Source organism: Accipiter gentilis, chromosome Z, assembly GCF_929443795.1.
Source record: "Accipiter gentilis chromosome Z, bAccGen1.1, whole genome shotgun sequence".
NCBI classification, from domain to species: Eukaryota; Metazoa; Chordata; class Aves; order Accipitriformes; family Accipitridae; genus Astur; species Astur gentilis.
Genome location: NC_064919.1, coordinates 53301868 through 53324373, shown reverse-complemented (window position 1 = coordinate 53324373; position 22506 = coordinate 53301868). Strand labels below are relative to the sequence as shown.

Sequence of the window (22506 nt, the reverse complement as noted above, 5' to 3'; positions counted from 1 at the left end):
AGCCACAAAGCATAAGCACACATAAGCTAACATCACCAATGCATGAACCCTCTCTCATGGCACAATAGGGTTTTGTCCCATAGCAGCTTTTTTCCACATTGGGCCAGGCTGACGTATGTGGCCTTGGAACAGATATTAAATGCACAGTTTTAACAATGTGAAAGCTGCCCTTCAGGTAGCCCCTTTCTCCTCTCCTTTTTGTCAACATCACAACCTAACTGCTCTGTCAAAACTTCAGTTCACATGGGTTGCTGCCATCCTCTTTCTTCTTAGCATTTCCTAGGCAGCTCAGATGTGCCCTCCCCCAGGCTGTTGCGTGTTCTAAAGGTTTTTAAGGTCTCTTTAGCCACTACTTCATCCAGTCAAACTGCAAGGATTCTTGGCCACTTACAAAAATGGATAGAAATGTGCAAAATAGAAACTTGTCACGAAATAAGAAACAAAGTGTAGCTCTGTAGGATTATGTTGAGGAATGGATTACAAACCGTGAGATCTGGCATCTTTATCTTACCAGGCAATACCAAAACATTCCACAGAAAGCCAGTCTCCATGACACATTCACACGAGACTTCCTCAACGCTGTAGCAAACACATGCCATGTCTTCATTTGTGAGCATCAACTGTTACGGATGATCCCTACAATGAATGCTACGATTGACTAGGAAAACAGCTATTATAGCTTTATGCTATCATACAGGAGAGAGGTCAACAACAACGATGGGTCGAACTCAAGATCATAATCAATTATATGACCACTGCTTCCAAATTCAACTTTCTTTTTACCCTACTAACACCACCACACAAAAAAAAAAAAAAAAGGCATGAAAACATTTAACAGGTCTCTGTCATTTGCAGTACTGGGTCGTTATTTCTAAGGGTTTACAATATTCGTTTAAAAACAGCATACTCTGTACAGAAGACAGAGGTTTCAGCAGGACCAACACAGGACTATTGTATCTGTTCCAGAAGAGACAAAGTGAAAAACAACCTTCATAAATTCTCATTTACAGTGTAAGATTCATTTATTCAGTTTTGATTCTTTACTCAAATAGGATATACACAGAAATTTATATACTAACAAAATATACTAGGATACTCCATCTTTCTCTTGGGGAAGGGATACTTCATGTAACACATGCTAACGTGCTTGTCTGTTCTCAGTTGCAAATGCCCGGGATGTCTGTCCCAGTCTGGTAATTAAGTCAGTCTATCAACTCTGCTACCATAAAAACAGTGTAGAATACAGAACAAAGCCAGGATGTTGGATTCAAAAAAACAAAACAAAAAATACAGACTGTAGGTTTTGCAGGAAGAAAGAGGAAGGAGAGGTACAAGGGAGAAAATTTCCTTGTTAAGAAAAAAAAAAAAGAAGAAAATTAATTCACAGAACACGAGCTGCATTCTATTAAGCACTTTTGTAGAGATATTTATTATTAATAACAACTGATGTTTATGTAAAGCACTTTTTGATTGAGGACTATTTCAGGTTTGCTAAATGAGTAATTTTCCAGTCTGATTCATGACTGATTTGGTTTAAAGAGAAAATGGGAATAGCACTCTGATTCCGAAACCAGTTGCCTACACACAGTTCAATCCAAAGTGATAATTTTGAAATCATTTCAGACCAGAACAAACTTTAAGAAAAGGCCATACAATCTTTGCATAAAAATGACAATACCAGTATATTAAGTTATAACAAAATTTTATCCTCTCAGTTGCTCCTATCTTTTCTCTACAGACAATGTATTAACTTTCTAAGCCTAATTCAATATTCATATGATGTCCTTATAATTACACAGGAGGAGAGCAGAGTTAGGTTGGTTTTGTAGAACACTGAGAAGGAAAATTTTGATGTATTTTTATTTTTTTAAAAACTCACATCCTGTAGGTCATTTCATAACCCTAAAAGAAAGTTTCCTTTAGATTGTCTTTACAGTATAAATGGACTTTGCATGACACATATTTCCAGATTTTAATTAATGTTAATATATAATATTGAAATAAATATTACTGTAAAGAATCTTCTCACAAAGTCTAGTGAATATTTCCCAACACCTTTTATTTGGAATTGGGAAAGCTGAGTGTCAGACAGAGCAGGCTGATATTGCCACAATGCCTCTTCCATGATGCTTCCTTCCCCCTCTACCAATAGAGCTCAGAACAGTTTAAAAATTAGTTAAATAACAAAACTTTCATAATATACAATGGATAACTGCAGAACCAGGAACAAAATAAAACTAAACCAGACAAAGGTGGTTAGGTTTTTTTATGTCAGTGTTTTTTGCTATGACAATCATTCTAGCAATATTTCTAGCAAACAGAATGTATCACCAAAACTTCTTTCGCTGAAAAGATTAAAAGCCTTCTATGAATCAGGTAAAATGTACTGCCAAAGCATATATTTTTGCTTCTACTTGACCAGCTGTGTCTAGAATCTGTGCCAGCACAGCCATGTAGAGAGCAACTGTAGTCATGAGAAGACTAGTATTTATTCTTCTCATCTCGCTATCCACAGATTGAATACTTCCTAAAAGATGCAGACTTCCTGACCTTGATGTTTTTTAATGAAGATGCAAAATTAAGAACGTTCCAGTCTTAGCCTCTGAAAATCACCAAAGCTAGCAGAGGAACTCATATGCTGTTTTATTTGAATTATATATTTTTCTTCTGCTAAGATCTCACATAGACAATTTAATTACCATTTCCTTCATTTCCAGCAGTAATTGTACTCCTCCTGCTGGACAAACAGATGTAATAACCACAATCCATCTTTCTGACTGCATCAATTACACACACCAAGAATACTATGAAGCGATTTTCTGCTATAAGACCTGAAGCTGAAAGATGGTATCTTTATTGAAATGGCTTTCTCCATTAGCTACAAAGTTTTCACCCTTACTTTAGCATACTTAATTAAAAGTGTTTGGGTTTTTCTTCCCTAATCCTAAAATTAAAAGCACAAGCTTTCATTCAAAGGAAATACTAACATGCATACAGTGATCATATTTTCATAATGCATTAATCAGTATTGTGATAAATTTATTATTTCACAACAGCATTAAGAGCAATTTTAATTCTACAGCTTCTGTGTCATGTACTATTTTATATCCAAAGAATATAAATTAAGATGAAGGCACACTGCCAAAAAATTCACAAGTATTTTTAATCAGCAGAAATAAGGTAATTCCAGATGGCTGTTTAGAAAAAACTATCCATTTTTTTGATTGTGTGCTAAACACTAGCCCCTGTTGGTTCAGAAAATGCAAGCTCTTGGTTACAGCCAAAATTTCGACAAAGAATATCACTTCCATGAAAGGTAGAAGGTACTGTGGGCTCTGGAATGCTGTGGTACTTCAGCTTTAATTTATATACAAAGACTAAAAGAATGTTGCAGGATGTTTGCCTAAAAACCTAACTAATATTAGGCAAACCTTCTCAGTGGTCCTATTCATTTGATGTCAAAATTAGGTAATTCTGACAATTTATTCTGTGGCACAAAGTTATACAGTATCATATCCTTAGCAACACTTTTAAAAAAATCAGCTTAATGGGACTCTGATGTCATCTTCCAGGAAGATATATAGACTAGACAGCCAAACAAATTATTCTTATTTTCTGTTCTTCAGTGTGGGTCCCCCAATCCTGCAACTGAAAAAACGAGAAAGCTAAATACTATTCAGTGTAATACTAGACTTAATAAAGGTCTGAACAGACCAGATCTGCTATGTCTACTAAGTTTTGCTATACAGTGTAATCATAGTTATCTCTCTGGCGCGCAGAATGTTAGATACTGTAACACAGATCCAGTTTTTCAAAAGGAAGAGTGTCATTTGAAGTATCCATATATGCAGATTGATAAAGGCAAAAACCTCACAGCTAAAACTAAACAAAACTAAACAGAACAAAGTACTCCATTTTTTCCATGACTCTGTGTAAATTTAGGCAGCCAAGCATGGGAACCTGATCCACTCTTCAGGCAACTACATTAAACCGGGTTAAAATAATGATTGCGTTAGGCATCTTCTAAAGGGTAGATATTATAAGTAGGTGTCCCTCCAGAAGACTTGAAGTTAACCCAGTTAAACCATCAAGAACAAAGTTTCATAAGTATTAATTCTTTGAACTGTTGTTATTAATAACTATTTATTATTACCTCTTTAGAGGTTGTAAACTGTCTGAAGTAAACATGAATTCCCTTTTCCTCTCTTGCACAGACCATCTCCAAGCAAATAATTTGGTTCCCTTTCATCTCGCTTTTAAAAAGCAAGGCTAACAGAACTTGGGTTTGTTATCTAAACATGGTGTAGTTACTTAAAGTAAGTTAGAGCATTCAGGGGACTGCCACAATAAAAAGGAAATATTCTACCAGTAAATTACATTATTTGAGAAGCACTGCCAATTTCATACAAAGATTTTATCTTCGGAAAATAACACTCCTTCTAGATGCACTGCAGTACCCAATCCAGCATTCAGATCAGTATTATTGAGAAGCCTTTGTGCTTGAAACCTGCAAACCCTGTGCATGGGAAGCCTTCAGAATACAGAAAGTGTAAGATTAGTCTGACCAGAAACATAGTAAGCTAACTTAGTTTATAAATTAAATATAAGTTTACAAAGCTCCTGAAACTAGAAGCAAAGGCATTTACATTTAGTTACCTTTCAAAAACATTAACTTTCCAAAAACCCAAAACGTAACATATCCATACGAAATTTTATTTAGACAACAGACTTCTTCACTAATACAGAAAGACTGCAATTTCATATCCCTTTTAACTTGAATGCAGCTACGACAAATCAAAATAGCTCCCTCAAATCTCACAATGCCTGTTAAAACAAAGTGAATATGAAAAGCCCATCTGCAACAAACTGGAAAAAAAGTGAAAAATATGAGTACTCCATTTTAAGAGACACATTCTACAGGTCTGTCTCAGTTTACAGGGCAGTGTCTGTGGCAAGATGTTTCAAGCAGACAGCAAATTCTTCCCTCTTCTATATTTCTAGAGCCCCTTAAACCACTTAAATGGAAATATTCATATAGGTGAAAAAACTAAAAAATGAAATTCTTTTAGAATAGAAGTTATTTTAAGAGAGATTTGCAAAAATCCTCAACTTTGGTACATTCCACATAATAAAAAGCCAGTATCTATCAACTTGAATGTAACACTTTTATCAGTTCTAGATGATCCAAGGAGTCCAGTCTTCCTACATTTTCAGCTCTCCTTTGACACATCATCTTCACATACACTTTCTTGGGAATATCACATCCCCTGCAGACTGATATGGGAGCAAACAAGAGGCTTGGAAGGCTATGCCCCATTCTTTTCCAGAAGTAGATTTTTTCAGGAAGTTTAATATTCTTATTTTATGCCATTTAGGATACAAAATAATATAACAAACTTAAGTTGTTCATCAAAATGGAAAACAGGATTTGCCTCACCCACAACCAGTGGCCAGTCTCCAGCAGCCTTGAAAGACAGATATGACATCACCAGCAGAGAGTATACTGGGTTGTCACATCAATATGGAATAAACAAGTCTGCAGCACTTCAGTAACTGGAAAAAATCTCAACAAAATTTAGAGTACACTACCAATTTCAGAGATGGTCTTAGTCTCTTCACTTAGGACATCCTGAATGTTATCTAACTTTGAATATGTTTTAGACTTGTTTTCTAGGGTTTTCTCTTTTGTGCGCTTATATTTGTTATAGTCCAGTACAAATACAAAGTCCATTTTAAATTTGGGGTAGAAGTTTTTATGTTTCTTTATGAGCAAGATCTTGTAACATTTTCTTCAAAAGAAAGAATATCAGCTTTGCTGTTCTAACACTTTCAAGTATTCAGCAACTTTCAAGCAAACCTGTTGAATATTCTGAACAGAACAGATAATAGACATAAATGAGTACCAGACACAGAGACTTTACAACTTCAATACCATAATGGAAGAAATTCCATAATTTTTACTCTATTCAAATCTATTCCAATTGCGTTTTCTCTGTCTGTATGTTCAACTGTGTTTTGCTGATGACAAGATGCTGAAATAAGATAATGGCATAGAGTCCAAGTAAAATAAACCAAACTTAATTCTCCCTTAACCCACATGACCTTTTCAAAGCAACACAAAATATTGCTTCTCAACCAATGTAGATTTTTCTCCTTTCAGAATGATCATATGTTTTTCTCATTTTTCTGGCAATATCGGCATTTTTAAGTAGGGATTTAGGATAGATATATATGCTGCATAAATCTACTTTGGAGAGATTAAAAAGAAATTTAAATATACCTAAAGTAGTTACCTTGCTTCTTCCCAGTATTCACTAATCACTTCTAAAAGAACCTAACTGGTTCTGTCCTCCCTTCCTAGATTTCTAAGAAAACTAATGTTGTGTTTTTAACACACAGAAATCATATACCTTTTTAGAATATTGTGTTACTTACCATAAATCAGTTTTCTCACTTGACAACATACATCTAGTTGAACTCTCTTCACTGTCAACAACTGAGCCAGCATAAACATGTAGTAACTAGATACCAAAATAAATTACATTGCAGTACTAGCTATTTATTCACTTCATAGAGAAAACTAATTCTTACCCGGTTTCCCTTCTTCAGAGGCAAAAAGTAGTAGTAATGGCAGAAATCAAGTATCAGTGTATAAGAACTAAGGATCTGAGTGTAGAAACACAGCTGTAGAAACAGCCAATGATTGTCTTCACCAACACAATTATTAATCCTGTAGAGAAACAAAGAGTATATATAAAGACAGAAATATAAAGATGTTAACACTGCAGTTATGATATTGTGAATAAGATAAGTTATGATTATTTATGGAGCAAACATAAGAACTCCTGACTAATCACTCCATCCTTAATCAAAGTGATGATCTCTATGTTAGAGATGGCAGTTACTGTAAAGCATGGTTTCCTTATACTGCCACTTAAAGTGTAGGTTGCGTTACTGAGATCACTGCTTAGAACAGGAGACATATTTCTCTGTATCTTCATATAACAAAGATACTCCTACGATTTTAAGTAATACTCAAGTAACAATATTTTTTTTTCAAAGTCTGCAAAGTTTTGCAGTAATACCTATTATCTTCTGCAACTCAACACATTTCACTGGTTGTGAACTATGTTGAGTCTGAAAGCTGGAAATACAAATGAATGGCTTGAAATAAACGTGACCACAGCATACTCCAATGAGAAATAAGCATGGCTTAGGAAGGACCCTAAGACACAGAAGACAAAACAAGCATCTCTATTCAGAAACTCCTTCTGCATATAACATAAAGGAGTAAGAGAATCACAAGGATTCTAGAAATATTAAGCACGAGATTCAAAATCTTTGAAATCTACATTTAGTCTGCTTCACAGAAGTTATGCTGATGCAAAAAATGTGATTGGGTTGCAATTTCATATAAGCATTGGCACAGACAGCAGTACCAAGCTAAGCCATAATGACAAAAAGCACTATACTGGCACTATTTTCAGAAGGTAGTTTGAAAAAAAGGTACAAAAAAGGTAGTTTGAAAAATGGCTAAACCAACATAGGAGGATCCTGGTGTCAATTTTGTCCTCTGCAGTTCATCATTGCTGTCTTGCTGGAAATGATACCTCAGAACTACCGACAGAAATGTTTATGTTCATTTTAAGCTACAAACAATCAGTTTAAATAGACAATTTTAGCCAGATTACTTCATTTTGACTGAAACTAGTTAAAGAACACTAAAATAAGCAATTTCACTACAAAATCAGTGAGGCTATGACAAGTGGGGCATGGTATGAGTCAATAACATTTTCTACTTAGCATAGCAATTTGGTAAACTAAAAACCAAAAACTGTCTGAAACCACGATCTGTTTTTATTATTATAAAGAGCATCACCTCTTATGTTGAAATTGTAATCTTTTATTTCAATCCAAGAAACATAAATATTTGTCTATTTCCTACGAAAAAAAAAAATTTTTCCAGCATCAGAAACTAAATTGCAACAAATTAAATAAATATTCAATGTACAAATCAATTATTTTGATCAGTTTTAGGAGTGAAAATTCCAATTCTTTAAACAAAATATGTGAATTTTGCAAAACTATATGGCACATAACAATTTGACAATGCTAACAGGTTATACTGCAACAGTTCTTACTGTCAGTTTTACTTGTAGACATATGAAGTCTCAAAGCTGTTTTTTCCCTGCTCTAAATGCCTAAATGATTAAGCACTACTGAGAAAGAAATATGACAAATAGTCAAGACCATGAACTTTGAAATGATTCACTAAACCAGTAGATTGTTAGAACAAATGTCCTGGTCTTACCATGGACAGTGGTGATCCATCCTCCTCACGCAATGTCCACAACGACTGCAATGGTGTGAACGCTTTGGTCTCATCATATTGCATTTGTTACATAATTCCCAGTATTCTCGTTCTAGGTGAAAATGTAAAGAAAGACACTTTAGTATTGTCATTCTAGGTGAAAATGTAAAGAAAGACACTTTAGAAAGATTTAAACTCAGTACAGCATGCTCATGATGAATCTATACCCTAGTGATTCAAAGAGAATCTTTGTATTACGTTCTTATATGTAAGCAGCATACAAAAAACTTTTTTCCCACTGTCATCTTAATTAAACTGGAAGATATTACTGCCACTCTGTGCCAGTTTTCTTCTCCAAAATCATCTCTCCTCCTATGTCTTTCTAGGGAGTAATTATTACAGCACAAAAGCTGTCACTCAAACAAGGAAGACCGTAATTCAATTATTTTCTTACATGTCTACTGTGAAAAAACCTATCTGCTAGACAGAAGCATCGTACAATCTCCCTGCCATTCCAAAACCTCCTGAGGAAATACTGCTACTCAAATTTGTCAGAGCTAGCTAACAAAAATAAAATACACAATGAACACTTGAAGAGCATCTTCCATCTCAAAGCATTTTAAGACATGCATCTCACATCATGCAATTTTACACATAAGGCAACCAAAGACCAGATAGAGGATAGGCTTGTACTTAAAAAGATACAATATTTTTGGATGCCCAATGTGAGATTCTCTATGCTGATCTCCAGAGATACTGAGTAGCTGAAACTACCAGTACCTACTACTGCTCAGCTTAGCTATTATTTATCTCAAATTGCACCATCCAAATTAGAGGAAGCCTTTGAAAATAAGCATTCAAATTATATATTTAGAAAGTTCATCTTCACATGGGAAACAAATCACACTAACAGTGTAATACTTCCATTCACAAAAGCATATATTTTCTGTCTTTAAGGAAAATAGGTGCATGACTGAGAATCTTAAATATTTTGACTAGTTGTTTCTATGTAAATAGAGCTTTTCTGATGCAGAGAAATTTCTTAAATCCCAGGGGAAAAAAAATAAGCTTAGCTTTTACAGTAGGACATTCTGAAATTTTATATGGTAAAGCATTGTTCCTATGTAAACAAAATAAAGTTAAATTTAGCACTTCTGAGCCACCTGCAGGCAGCTCTAATGTTGTCTTTCTTGCTGCAAAACAACATTTGGACACTGGAAGTAACAAAGCCCAATATCTGAGATCATTAAACTAGTAATAATGCCAGATGGAAACTGATTTACAATCTGTTCCCATAAATACAGTGTCACAAAGGTGTCACTCCCTAATAGGGTAGCTACCAGCAGAGTTCAGAAACACCCCAACCTCATTTTTGAATACAATTTATACCACGCAAAAATGCATCCTCCTGTCAACCTAAAGAATTCCAGCGAACTGAAGGGCTACTTCAGAAGGTAGAAAACCCCTGACATAGCACACACCAAATCATATTAATCAATGTCATAGTCAAGCCTAAGTGTTCCATCTTCAGAAGTATCTATGAAGTATCATTGCCGTATGAAATGAATGGAGCATGAAGAGGTTGGAGAGCTATTCAAAGGGATCCCTTAAAAGAGAAAGAAACATTTGTGCTCAAAGGGAATTTGCACTGGTCCTGGTATTTTGCAAGTAAATGAACATTCAGTCATAAATGCAACTGTCTGTAACTGTACTGAGTATCTTCATTCTCCAGTTCAGGTTGCAGATTCCATGTTGTTCTTCCTGCAGCAAGAACTCTGACTGCAGAACCCAAAGTCTGACCCACCTTCCATTTTACTGAATCAAAGTATCAGTTACCAGGAGCAGAAAGAACACTGACATGAGATTTTCTGATATCAGTGTTTCACTTCTGAATCCCAGGGAGATAAATCTCTTCCAACTATCTGCTGCCTAGTTTGTCCACACCACTGTAACAACAGTGCTGATGCTAAACAAATCATGTTTCCAAACACATCATCCTAGATTCTCACTAACATCAGGAAGAGAGAGCAAAATGTTACTCCCGGCATCCACCACGCTGCAAGACAAGACTGAAGTATTTACACCTCACTGCATTTGATAAGCTTTCTACATTCAGAGTATTTTCTGTTTATGTGACAAAGCTCATACCGTTTAATAGCCTTACTCCATTCTAAACTGCTATGTAAAAGCTCTATGCTTTAGACAAGCACCTAATAGCATCAAACAGTTCACAAAAATATTGGCTTTCTCTGTGGAGAATTATTAAGGTTTTAAATTTCCTCCAGTTTCTGGAGCATCAGATACCATATGGGAATTGTGGGATAGATTCACAGAAAATGGAATTCAGAAACAGAAATGAATTGTCACATTAAGTTGCTACCCTATAGCAAGGCAATATAATTAGCATCACATTTGTTTAGTTAACAGCCCATACAAATATAAGTCACTGAAAAAATTTTTTAAAAAATGCACAAGTAAAATCCAGCATAAGAGTACCTTCTACCATCACTTTCAACGTCTTATAAATTTACTTAGAAAAAAGCTGTAGAATTATAATGACTAATCATCTCTAAACACTTTTCATTAAATATTATCAACTCAGAAGTATATGCAATATGTTTGAAAGCCCAGAATGCAAAAAAGTTCTTCCCATGGAAAAATTTCCTAGCAGAAGTTCCTACATAACTAAACTTCTGACAGAATAGAAGTTTTGAAAGGAAGTTTTGAGTCTACAGAAGGGGAAGTGCTAGAAATGTACAAGATAAAAACAGTAACATACCAATTTTTATTTCATTAACAATATAGGCTTCAGCAGATACAGCTCATGGTTTCCATCAAATCTCATAAAATCAAATTGATTCCTAATTATTTTGAGAACATCAAATTATATTGAAACAACCTTATGTACCTGTAATCGGTATCTTTGGGTTTTCAGGTAGCTTTCCTGGATCAGCTACCGAGGCTCTTAGTAATGAAGCTATACAAAATAATGAGCAGAAGTAATAACCTGAAAAAATAAATAAGCATTTGTTAGTCTTTTTCAGGTGTACAAAATATCTACTGTACACTGCATCAAAAATATAGATGCTCCAGCACCGAGTTGGAAATTACTCAGCCTTGCCATTCAATTCCAGATATATTTTTGGTACCATACAGTCTACAATATTAAGTACTCTCCAGTCTTAAAAAGGGAGAGGGAAAGGAAATGGTAGCAGTGAACACTGTTTTGATAGCACCACCAGGATGCCATTATGACCTTACTACTGTATTTAAGAAGTTCCTCCACTGTCTTATCAAATAAGCACCAGCCATTCTACACCTCGAAGCCTCTATGTGAAAAGACATTTTGAGTAGTCCATCTTTGCTTTAAAGTTGGTTTCAGTTATAATTCAAGCCTTCTCCCCAGCAAAACCTATTAGCATAACTCGTATTAGCTGACAAATTCAAGTTTGTGAACCATCAGAACTACCACCCCAAATTCTGACAAGCACTAAGAGTTGTGGGCCTGAAATTCTGTCAAGTTCTAGCTACAGGATGTGAAAGCCATATCAATGCTTTTCCCCAGTTTCCACACAAACAAGTTTTACCATAACACCTTTAAAATTAATGAAGTGTCTCAACTTCTCAGAGCATAATATCTAGGATGCATCCCAGTACTCTTATACTTTTATCTTTATCCTTCACACTATTCCTTATTTTCTGACCTTTCTCATACATGTTAACTACTGCCCAAAGATACTATTTTCACTAGTAGAGAAAAGGGCTAAATTGACTTACACAAAATTGCCACAACTGAAATATGTCCCTCTTCATAGTGAGGAAAAAGGATGACTTTTGGAATGAAGATTGTATTGTACAGCCAGACAAAGATAATCAGGCCCATGCAGCACCAACCCTGGGGGTCAACCACAAAGTGAATTCGTCGTCCCATTGAACACAAACAGTTAATAACCTCTCACGACCGAGGAAGAAAAGATTATCCTAGAGAGGATAAAAAAAAAAAAGTAAATCAACCAGTATCATGCAACCTACAGGGTTCCACATACATTCAAATAGGAAAAAAACCACCCTGTCAGCTATGGATTTAAGGAATTAAATGAAAACTTAGAGACATTTCACATACCCTGTTCAGGTACCAGGAAGAGAAACATTTTATGATTTCATTAATTAGTTACATCTCGCTAAAAAGTAACATTTATCATCAAGATGGAAGTAAAATAAGTACCTGGAAAAACTATTAAGTAATATGTAAAGCAAGCAACTGTGAGCCAGATGGCAGCAGCAAAGGATATAAACATTACAGAAAAGAAGTCTCCCATCAAAATAAAAAGTTTGCAAAGCAAACAAGAAATACAGGGAATCCTTTACGTTATACAAGGATTCATCCTACCTTCCTATCATAGTCTCCCAACTATATTTGAAGATTTTTTTTTTTAAAAGCTTGTATGCTAAAATAGTCACAGGCTTCCCTAGGAATCTGTAATTCTTCTCTGTTTAAAAAACCTTCTTCATGGCATTTATAGCAAAGCAATAGAGAAAGGAACCACACTACCCTAACATCTTTCATGTAGATCATTAAGACGTATCATACAATAGTAAGTTTTCTCACTATTAATCGCACTTAAAACATCAAGGTTTCCATTCTGATAGTGTGCTGGGCTCTTTTTTAGTTTAGGCTGAAGAAACCCCACCAAGTCCTACAGTATGAACTTCAGAGCTTCATAAACTGATCTTCATAAAAACACAGCATGAAGTCATAAGCACTATTCAGCAGAACCCTCGAGGGAAGGATTACTACTGCTAGTTTTTTTGCCAGGCTGCTTCCATATACGTATCTTAATACTGCAACACACACATAAACCCCAAGCTACTCTCCTACACATTAGTCTCCCTGATTTCTGGGCTTCAGGGAACTTGACAATTTCAGATGGATTTCCTTCCATTCCTTTCAGCTTCTACTTGTTGCATTGAAATTTCATCTTGTTTATCAGACATCTCTGTTTCCAGGGGTTTTGCTCTAATTGTTTCATGTTTGTCTATCCTCACTTGCATTCACCATTTCTCTGCTTAATATTACCCACAAGTTTCATTAGACTTGTTTCCTTCTTTTTCGAGATCTCTAGTTAAAATCAGACCCAAATAAGCTGACATTTTTCCACACTGCTCCTATGCAGTATTTATCATCACCCTTTGCTTGCTATCTTCTAGTAAAACAGCATTCCCATTTGAGTATAGCAGAGTATTAAGTGCTAATTTTTACCCTAAAAAGGCACCAAATTTGCTAACACTTGTTTTATAAACCCATGTTGCATACTGAACACAGCTACTGTGCCCTTAAAACTGTTTTTAAGTTCATAATAATCACAAAAAAACTATTTAGGCCTACATTTACTATTTTTTAAAATTTTATTATACATAGTATTTATGCATCATAGGCTGTTGTATACACGGTATTAATATACTACACACATATGTACAGTCTCTAGACATATAAATGATGTGGTATTATACTCCTGAATCTGCCAGTTCTTCATGTGCCTCTGTTGTAAGTTAGCTTTGGCAACCAGCAGGTTTAGAACTAAAAAACATTTCATATCTTTCTAAGTATGCACTGATGGAGGATGTGTCTCATCAAGCAAAGAAGCTGTGGGAGGCGAGCAGACTGTGTAACATCAGGGATGCTGAAAAGGAGATGGACCAGAACCCCTCCAAGACCCTGCAGCTACATGAAGCCCCACTGCACTGAGGGGAAGCAGGCAGAGCCTTAGCTTGTCAGGCTGGGCATGGACATGCTGCGTCTGGCAAAGCCTGGGAGCTTGTGAGGTCTGGCACCAGGACGATGGTTCCTGCTCTGCTTGCAGCTCTGATCTACACAGCAGGTTCTGAGCCTTGGCAGCTGGCAAAGACAAGGAGCTCTTTCCAGTGAAGCTTCCGAGCTGGCTGTGCCCGAGTCCTGTGGCAGCATGGGCAGGACAGAGCAAGAAACAGCAGCGAGAAACACCTTGCTGCAGGGACAGAGGCACCTCTGCCAGCCCAACCTGTCACCTGGCAAGGTTTGCTGCTTGCCAGGGGCTTGGGTCCTTGTTACCATGGACAGGCTGTTCCTGAGGCTGGTAGCAGTCTGGCCCTCAGACTGTTACCCTCAGCTACTCTTCCACAGGGGCACCACAGACGTAGCCAGGAGCGTATCAGGCATGACTACATGGCTTGGAGTATGAGGGCCAGAGCCCGGGGATGAGGTGGTGTCTCCTTCATCCTGCTGGTGAAGGGGAAGGACTTGAGGAGGAGCAGGCAGATCCCACAGACCAACAAGTGTTTGTGCAGCTTGTGTCAAAAGCTGGGACTCAGCTACTACATCGATAGGACTTTCTCTGAGGATCAAGAACTGGGGAAGAGGTGGAGGGCAGGATCCGCCTGACACTATGTGGACAGAGATCTTACCAACAAAACAGAGGTGAAGCAGGGCTGCATCAAGTGTGTGCGCACACTTGATACAGAAACACCACTTGGGTGTACTGGGATGGGGTTAGGAAAGCCAAAGCCCACCTGGAGTTGAGTCTGGTGAGGGATATGAAGGTCAAAAGGAAAGTTTTGTACAGGTACATGAGCAGCATAAGGAAGGCTGAGGGAAATGTGGGCCCGCTGCTGAATGGGGCAGGGTACCTGGTGAAAGGATACAAAAAAGTCAAAGTGCCTTAGTCACCTTGCTCTTTATGAGTAAGACCTGCTTTCTGGAATCCCAGGCCTCTGAGACCCATAGGAAAGTCTGGAGCAAGAAAGATTTACTCTGAGTGAGGGAGGATCAGATTAAGAAATTTTTAAACAAAACTGGACATAACACCTTCATGGGACCTGATGAGATGGCACCATGAGTGCTGAGAGAGCTGGCCCTGTTATCGTGAAGCTGCTGTCAAATACATTTGAAAGTTTTAGGCTGATGGGTGAGGTTCTGCAGGACTCAGGAAAGCAAGTGTCAACCCAGTTTTCAAAGGGCAAGAAGGAGGATCCAGGCAACTACAGGCCTGTTAGCCTCACCCTGATCCCTGGGAAGGTAGAGAAAATAATCCTGGAAACTTGTTTCCAAACTCGTGAAGGACACAAAGGTGATTGGGAGTAGTCAGCATGGATTTACAAAGGGGAAATCATGCAGACTGACAGAAACACAGAGGCCAAAAAAACCAGAGGCAGCTAGAAACACTGCTGACTGCTGAAGAATCCACCTGTTTTCCATCTTACCAGAGCAGTAGAGATTCCATGACTTCACAGCACTTCCTCAGAAGGGGAAATAACAGCTCGACAAACAAAACAGAGAGATAGAAGTACTGAAATACTTGTTTCCAAGTGACCTACTAAGTATAATGTGCGAGCAATAAGCAGTGAGAGAGATTCTGGAGAAAACAATGCCTATAATGGAAATGTATCCCAAATTTTTACAATTCGATGGCTAAATTTTGCCTGCATGACATTATTCACTTTTATAATCAGAAAAACAACTGCAAACAAAACAAAACCAAACACACACACACAAACCCATACCTTCGATGGCAAGTTCCACAATTAAGTTGGAACTATGCAAAAAAAGGCCCCATTCTCAAGATAGGGAGATTTTTCATCATCATCTTCTATATCGTTTCTGAAAGAGACAGAAAAGAGTGCGATACTCAAACAATCATCATCACTGGTTTGAAAGGCAGCATATAATAGATTACCTTCTGTTCCGTTCTCCACACCCCACCTCACTGAGTACAGCTTCCTCTCAAGCTATTCACAGAGATATCCAGATCTTTTGCCTCTCATGTCTGAACTGACATGCTGATTCTAGCTAGCATTCCTTGAATTTCAGTTCTAGGCCATTTCGCAATTTGAATATACATTCAAAAGGATGGGATTGTTCAGAGAAATATCTATATAAAACCGCACTACTGCCAGTGTATTTCAGTTAAATTATGATATACTTGCTTCCTGCATGCCTACTGTAACGATAAATTAAGTTTTATACTTTTCATTATACTTTTCTCGCAATACTGCATAAACAGTGTTAATATATTGACCTTCTCCAGCAAAGTGAGCTTTTTCCTCTCTCCCTCTTGGTTTATGTACCGTACATAAATAGGTAAGGAGGAAGGGGGTGGGGGGGGTGGGGGGGATAGATGGAATAAAGAAAACCTAACACGTGCACATTCTGATGATTAGGTAGAAAGTACTAGATTCCAAGTTAACTCACAAACCAGGTGAATTTATAATTTTCTCTTTTTAAACATACTTTTAAAATATATGTATTTACTCTTCCAAATACAATGTCAAAAGAAAGGAAGACAGATCTCAAATAATTCTGTTCTCTAGGATACATCATTTCTGATAAGAATAACTACAATATGTAGAGGGAAAAAGTCTATGAGCAGGTTTACAACAAATCAGTTGAAAAGAAGCAATTAAGTGATTTATATCTGTATACACTCAGTATTCACACATGCAATGCCTGAAAAATTTCCAGCGAAATAATTTAGGATAAAATACACAACAGTTGTGTTGGAGGTCTTGTGGTTTTCTTCCCTCTAACCCTAATTTATAGCCATTTTTTCTAAATAAACATCTCAAACACAAAGCATTTGAAAGCAAACAGTAGCTGTGGCTGTGAAAAGCTTCAGCTTTACCAAAACATGACTGAGCCTTTTCTACATAATCGAGAACTGCTCTTGCCTCTCCAAAAAATACTTCCACTGAGGGATGCCTGGACAGTATTTTTTCCTAATCCTTTTATTTCTGCCCAATTCAGTTGATAGTGTCATAAACTCAGTATTTGTTCACTACAATCACCTCCAATATGACTTCTGATGTGACATCCACTGAATAATGAGACCACAGAATGCGGCAGGCAGGCAGGCAGAAAGTCACTTCTGAGAAATAAGAAAGCTTTGCACTAACCATGAATGTTAACATGAAATAAAGACTGTTTTAATAGCCTCATTTGAAGGCAAACTTCAAAAATGTATACTATTTTGCATCAAGACTGTCCGAAAACATACTTAGAAAGTTCTGTTTCATAAATAAACCCAATACAAGCACTACTCCATTTCTTATCTTAGGAAGCATGACAACTAGCTCTGGTGACATCCTGTTTCTTGCACTTTTACGGCTGTTGCATTGATACATAACTAGAAACCAAGATCTTATATATTCTGCCTCATTTTAGCCCTGGATTTCTACTTCAGTAAGAAAAGCATGACTTTGTGAAATCTGAGTTCCAGAACGTTCTTCACAAATGCTTAAACAAGTCCTGAATGACACAGATCAATAATTCATAGTATTGTTCACTATGAAACACAACTTTAAGACCCCATGCAAACTCAACAATACTACTCTCTATAAAATTCACTTCTAGAGTGAGAAGAACACCACTTTCTAAAAAGGCTGTGTTCTAAGCCATTCAGACAGAAAAAGGAGCAGAGAGTACAAACATGAGAGATATACTTGCTGTAATATTTGATAGCCAAGACAAGGCCGTAACAACCAAGAACCTCTGTCAATTTGTGGATATGGCTGTGGTTTTAGATCTGCGACTTTCCTGAAAGTGTAAGAATGACTGACAAAAATTACTGAAGTACACTTCACCAGAAAAAAAAAAAAAAAAAAAAAGTCGACTTAGACCAAACAACTAAATTACTTTCAATAACATTTTAAAGTCACTTAAGTGATGTTATCAAGTGTCAGAATTACCACTATGCCTTTTGTAGCTCTTCCGTTTAACAAAACTAGTATCCAAATAACCAGTTAATACACACAGCAGCATATTTTTGCCATGACAAAACTCCATGTACCTGGCATTGCACATGTTTATACAATAGATGGTTGTTAGTAGAAACCTTGGCACTACACAGTTGTTACGTGGCTGTTGAAGGGCGGGTTAAGCTAGGCAAGACATTCCCACCCAATTCTTTTTTCTAGATGGGATCTTGCAAGGTGTACGTGTAAACACCTAATGCGTTCATGAAAGATGCCACGCAGGCTCGGACTGGGACGTGGCTTGACATTAACGTACGTGCACTATGTCCTCATTGATCACAAATCCATGAAAACTTATCTTCACCTACTGATGACCAAGCAGCCGCTTATAGACAGATAATACACGCTACTTAAGCACATCACTGTTTGAATCCTCAGTGCGATGGGAATGAAGACCTACAATTTCATTTTACTCACTAGTGGAGCTGGAATATGAAAGTGTGAAACTAAGAAAGGTCAGAGGGTGTTGCATTTCCTTGTGCTGCGCTGCTGGAGCCCATAGCTAACAGAGCGCACGCACCCCCTCCATCACCAACTCAAAAGCGGAAAATGCCCTCCTCATCATTTAGCAAAAAAAAAAAAAAAAAGCAGCATTGTGGAGCTTCGTGAAAATGACAACAGTATTTATTTCATAGGTAAGGAGATACTCATCAAGTCTGCTAAGGATTTCCCTCCCCCAGCTCCCTGTACAGAAAATAGCATTCCTGAAGTTAAAGTTAACTCAGGTAAGCAAGCATCCACGAGTGGTAACGCAGACTTAGTACAGGTAACGCTGACGTCCGAGGCCGGCGATGCGGAGACCCGCAACCCACCCTAAAGCAAGCCTCCTCCCAGTCAGAGGTCCGTCAGCCTCCCCCGGGCCCTGCCAAAGGCGCCCCGAGGGGCACCCGGCGCTTTCCATCCCATCGCCGCGGGAGGGGCGGCAGCGGCCTCTCTCTCCCCACCGAGCCCCCGACTCGACAGCCGCGCTCGGGCACGACACCCCCGGAGAGGCCTGGCCTCTCACGGCAGCGACGGAGGGGGGCCGCCCCCGGCGGGGCCTGCGGAGGGATGCCGCTCCCGCACTCCCCCCTCTCCCCCGCACCCCGGCTCGGCTCAGCGGCGCCCCCGACGGCCACCCAGCCCGTCCACCCCCCCCCGCCCCCTCGTCCTCCCTCCCCGGGGCACGAGGCGGAACCAACCGTTGGGCGAGGCCAGGAGGAGAAGGGAGGGGCCGCGGTCACGCGGCCCCCTCTCCCCCGCTCTCCATAGCAACCGCGGGCGCCACCGCGGCCGCTCGCAGCCCGCGCGCCCGCACGCCCCCAATCCCCGCCGCCGCCGCCGCCGCTTCGCCAGCTCGAGCCGCGCGTGCGCGGTTGGGAGCAGAGTGGCGGCGGCGGCGGCGGCGGCGGGGCGGGGCGGGGTGGGGTTCCTCCCTCAGGGCCGGTCGGCGGGCTGCGGCGGGGAGCCGGCGGCCGGGTGAGGGTCGTGCACCTTGGCTCCCCTGGCCGGCGGGAGTCGGTCGGAAGCCTGTGTGCCCGATCCGCCGGTGAGGGTTTCTGCGCGGTTGGAGCTCACTGGCGCAGGCCCGTTCCCGAGCGCAGGTGGTAGTCAGGTTGAGTCCTTCACTCTCTTTCCGTTCTGCGGTGTCCCCTTTGCAATTCCTGACAAAACGTAAGCGCGGCAGACAAGGCCTCTGCCTCGGTCTCCAGGCTCCTGTTAGGAGAATCTCATTCCCAAAGTATTGTACCAATTAGTCTTTACAGTCTGAAATTATATGAACTTTAGTTATAGTTTGAAATCGTATTAGCTTTCTTAAGAAATATATATTTTACCTGGTATACTGCATAATCATGGTTAAGTCGGCATAACCGAAGGGCCCCAGACCACTGCAAGGAGCAGGAGGACGGCCCCCACCTTGAACATAAGGACCTTTTGTTTCTTGGAATCTTAAAGCCACCCACAAAGGAGGAAGGATACTCCTGGACTGCCAAGGCAATGCCAGCATCCCAGCCTCTCCAAGACCTCTGTGAAACCCTCCCATTATCTGGCATCACAGATGAGTCACAAAACCAACTCCAGGGACACCTAGATCAAGAAGGAAGCAGGTGGACGATGGCACCACATTATTATAGTTGTTTTTCAAAATAACGATATGTGTGTGTGTTAAGTGGTGAGTGATCAAACTGTGTTGTATCTGAGCACTTGAAGGGTATAAGAACCATGTGTAAAACCGTTTTTGGTGTGCCCTGGTTTGAATGGGACACCTCATGTCTATGAATAAAGAATTCCTCTTGTAATTCTATACTTTGCATCCTAGCCTTTCTCCTTGGTCAGCACAGGCCAGTTGCAAAATTTCCTGATGCTGGGGTCCCCTGCTGTGCTGTGCCACTTGCTCACAGAGGGCTCTACATGGCCATGGAACCTAATCTTTGTTTTTAAAGGATAATTCTGACCCGCGAGGGATTAACAGCGGCAAAGAGCCGCAGACAGCTTGTAACAGACAGCATTTGCAGTGTTCCCAGCTGGGAATCATGCCTTGAGCACCCATTGCTGATGCATATACATGATCTTTTGGCTACCTAAAGGTATCCCCATCTGTCTGAGTGGCATGGTTCCCACAGTAAATTGATGGGCTCTTACCCTGGAGCATTTTCATGGATGAAATGGCTGAAGAGTAATACGGTGATCACCACCGACAGAGAAAACTCTTCATTATTACTGATAACATTCTTCCTAAAACTTAATCATAGTATGATCATTCTGAAAAGAGAGTACCCAAAAAGTCAGCTCAGTGCTTAAGTGGATTTCAAGCTTTTGTCAAGACTTTTGGACCTTGTCCCGATGTATTTTTCAGTGTCCACAGTCTTCTGTTATACAGGGCAATTGTTAACATTTCAAGCTAAAGTTGCTCTGACCTGTAAATGCATATTCTTAGCAGGAACTGGAGGTTGTCTAGAAAGAGAATGAAGCATGTTCCAGGTAAACCAGAAGACAGTGCTTCCTTAGGGACAACCTACATATGTCCCTAGGAACAGGCAATGCTGTAAATAATAGACATATTAATCAGACTATTACAAAATGTGGGGAAGAGAATCACTGGAAAGGATGTAATAAAAAAACAGGCCTCTGCCTCTTCCATGACAAATTTCACTTACGAATTTATGCCTGTGCGTGAAAGACATAATAAGCTGTGAAAACTTTTCACTGATTTGAAGAATAAATGTAGATGAGAAAAAAACCCCAACAACCAAGGAATGGAAAGGAAACCAAGGACTTGGGAAATAAAATGGAAAGAGGGATAATATAATCGATGAAGGTTTCTTGTAGAATGAAAAAGAATCAGTGAATAATGTCATCTTCCAGTCAAATACCAGGTATTTGCATTTCTGTAGTGGTACACTGGTAATGGCCAGTCATTAGATCTGTAGTCTTGTCAGACAGATTGTATTTTACTCTTTTTGACTCATGGATGTGCAGAGTAAACACAGGTTGTGGAACAAGGGCAGTAGTCTAGTCTGGCTCAGTCATCAGCACAGCAGTTTCCGTTTGTTAATATTTCTTTTGGGGAAGCACAGTGCAGGAAGAAAAGCAGGCAGTCGTGTGCTGGACTTCCCAATTGAACTTGCAATGGCTGGGACTATAGACGTTACCTGACACTTTTGCTAGAGTATCAAATGCAAGTAGATAGATAATGAGTCTTTGTGGTGACTCCATTCTGAAGGAAAAAACATACCTAGGGGAAATACTAACTTTGCGTGATATGGACTTCACGTAAAGTACAATATGGATGTATTACACAAAGATTATTAAAAGTCTGCAAAATCAGAAAAATACTCACATTCTTCAGTGCTGAATATTGCACAATAGCATAGAATTCCTCTTGGAGTTTCTGATGTCTGTGTTGTGTTGTTGTTGCTGTTTATAAATTACCACAGGAGCCACCAGCTGTCATCCTATAAATTTTATTGGCACTCTGTAAATACTAAATCAGCATGCTAAAATCAAGCCATGTGCAGTAACAGCTGATGCTCTGTTATGGAGAGCGCATGCAAGAGAGAGGCATGCACTGTGACTCCCGTGATTCTTACTGCTTACAAGCCCCTTGCGTCATGAAACTGTTTTCCAGGATTCATTCTGAGCCCAACTGTGCCCCTTGATCGATGTGCAGAAGGCGTGCTGTCTGTGCACAGATAGCTCCTGGGTTGAGAAATCGGCTTCCTCAACCGTACGCATCTTCCTGGGTCCTTCTAAATTGTGCAGTTTGTTACTGCCACTTCTTCTCTGCGGCACCATTGCATTGCTCACTTCCTTGTAAACCTCGCTGATGTATATGGGAGACACTTGTTAACTCTAGAATGGGAGCAAAATTCTTCATGTCATGAAGATCCGTGTCACGAAGATGGAGGTCTCTGTTAATGGCATGCTGTGCT

At 39.2% G+C, this 22506-nt stretch overlaps 1 protein-coding gene across 1 annotated transcript in view; it reads right to left on the bottom strand.

Annotated features, from left to right (window-relative positions):
• ZDHHC21 (zinc finger DHHC-type palmitoyltransferase 21) overlaps positions 1-19390 on the bottom strand; it is a 37895-nt gene extending 18505 nt beyond the window's left edge. Inside the window, exons 1-6 of the mRNA XM_049794739.1 lie at positions 19276-19390; positions 15848-15944; positions 12089-12292; positions 11220-11318; positions 8312-8423; positions 6592-6730 (exon numbers count right to left, since the gene is read on the bottom strand). Of these exons, the coding sequence (XP_049650696.1) occupies positions 6592-6730; positions 8312-8423; positions 11220-11318; positions 12089-12242 (504 nt within the window). The 5' untranslated portion in view covers positions 12243-12292; positions 15848-15944; positions 19276-19390. The remainder of the gene's footprint in view (positions 1-6591; positions 6731-8311; positions 8424-11219; positions 11319-12088; positions 12293-15847; positions 15945-19275) is intronic.
• Positions 19391-22506: the final 3116 nt, after the last annotated feature.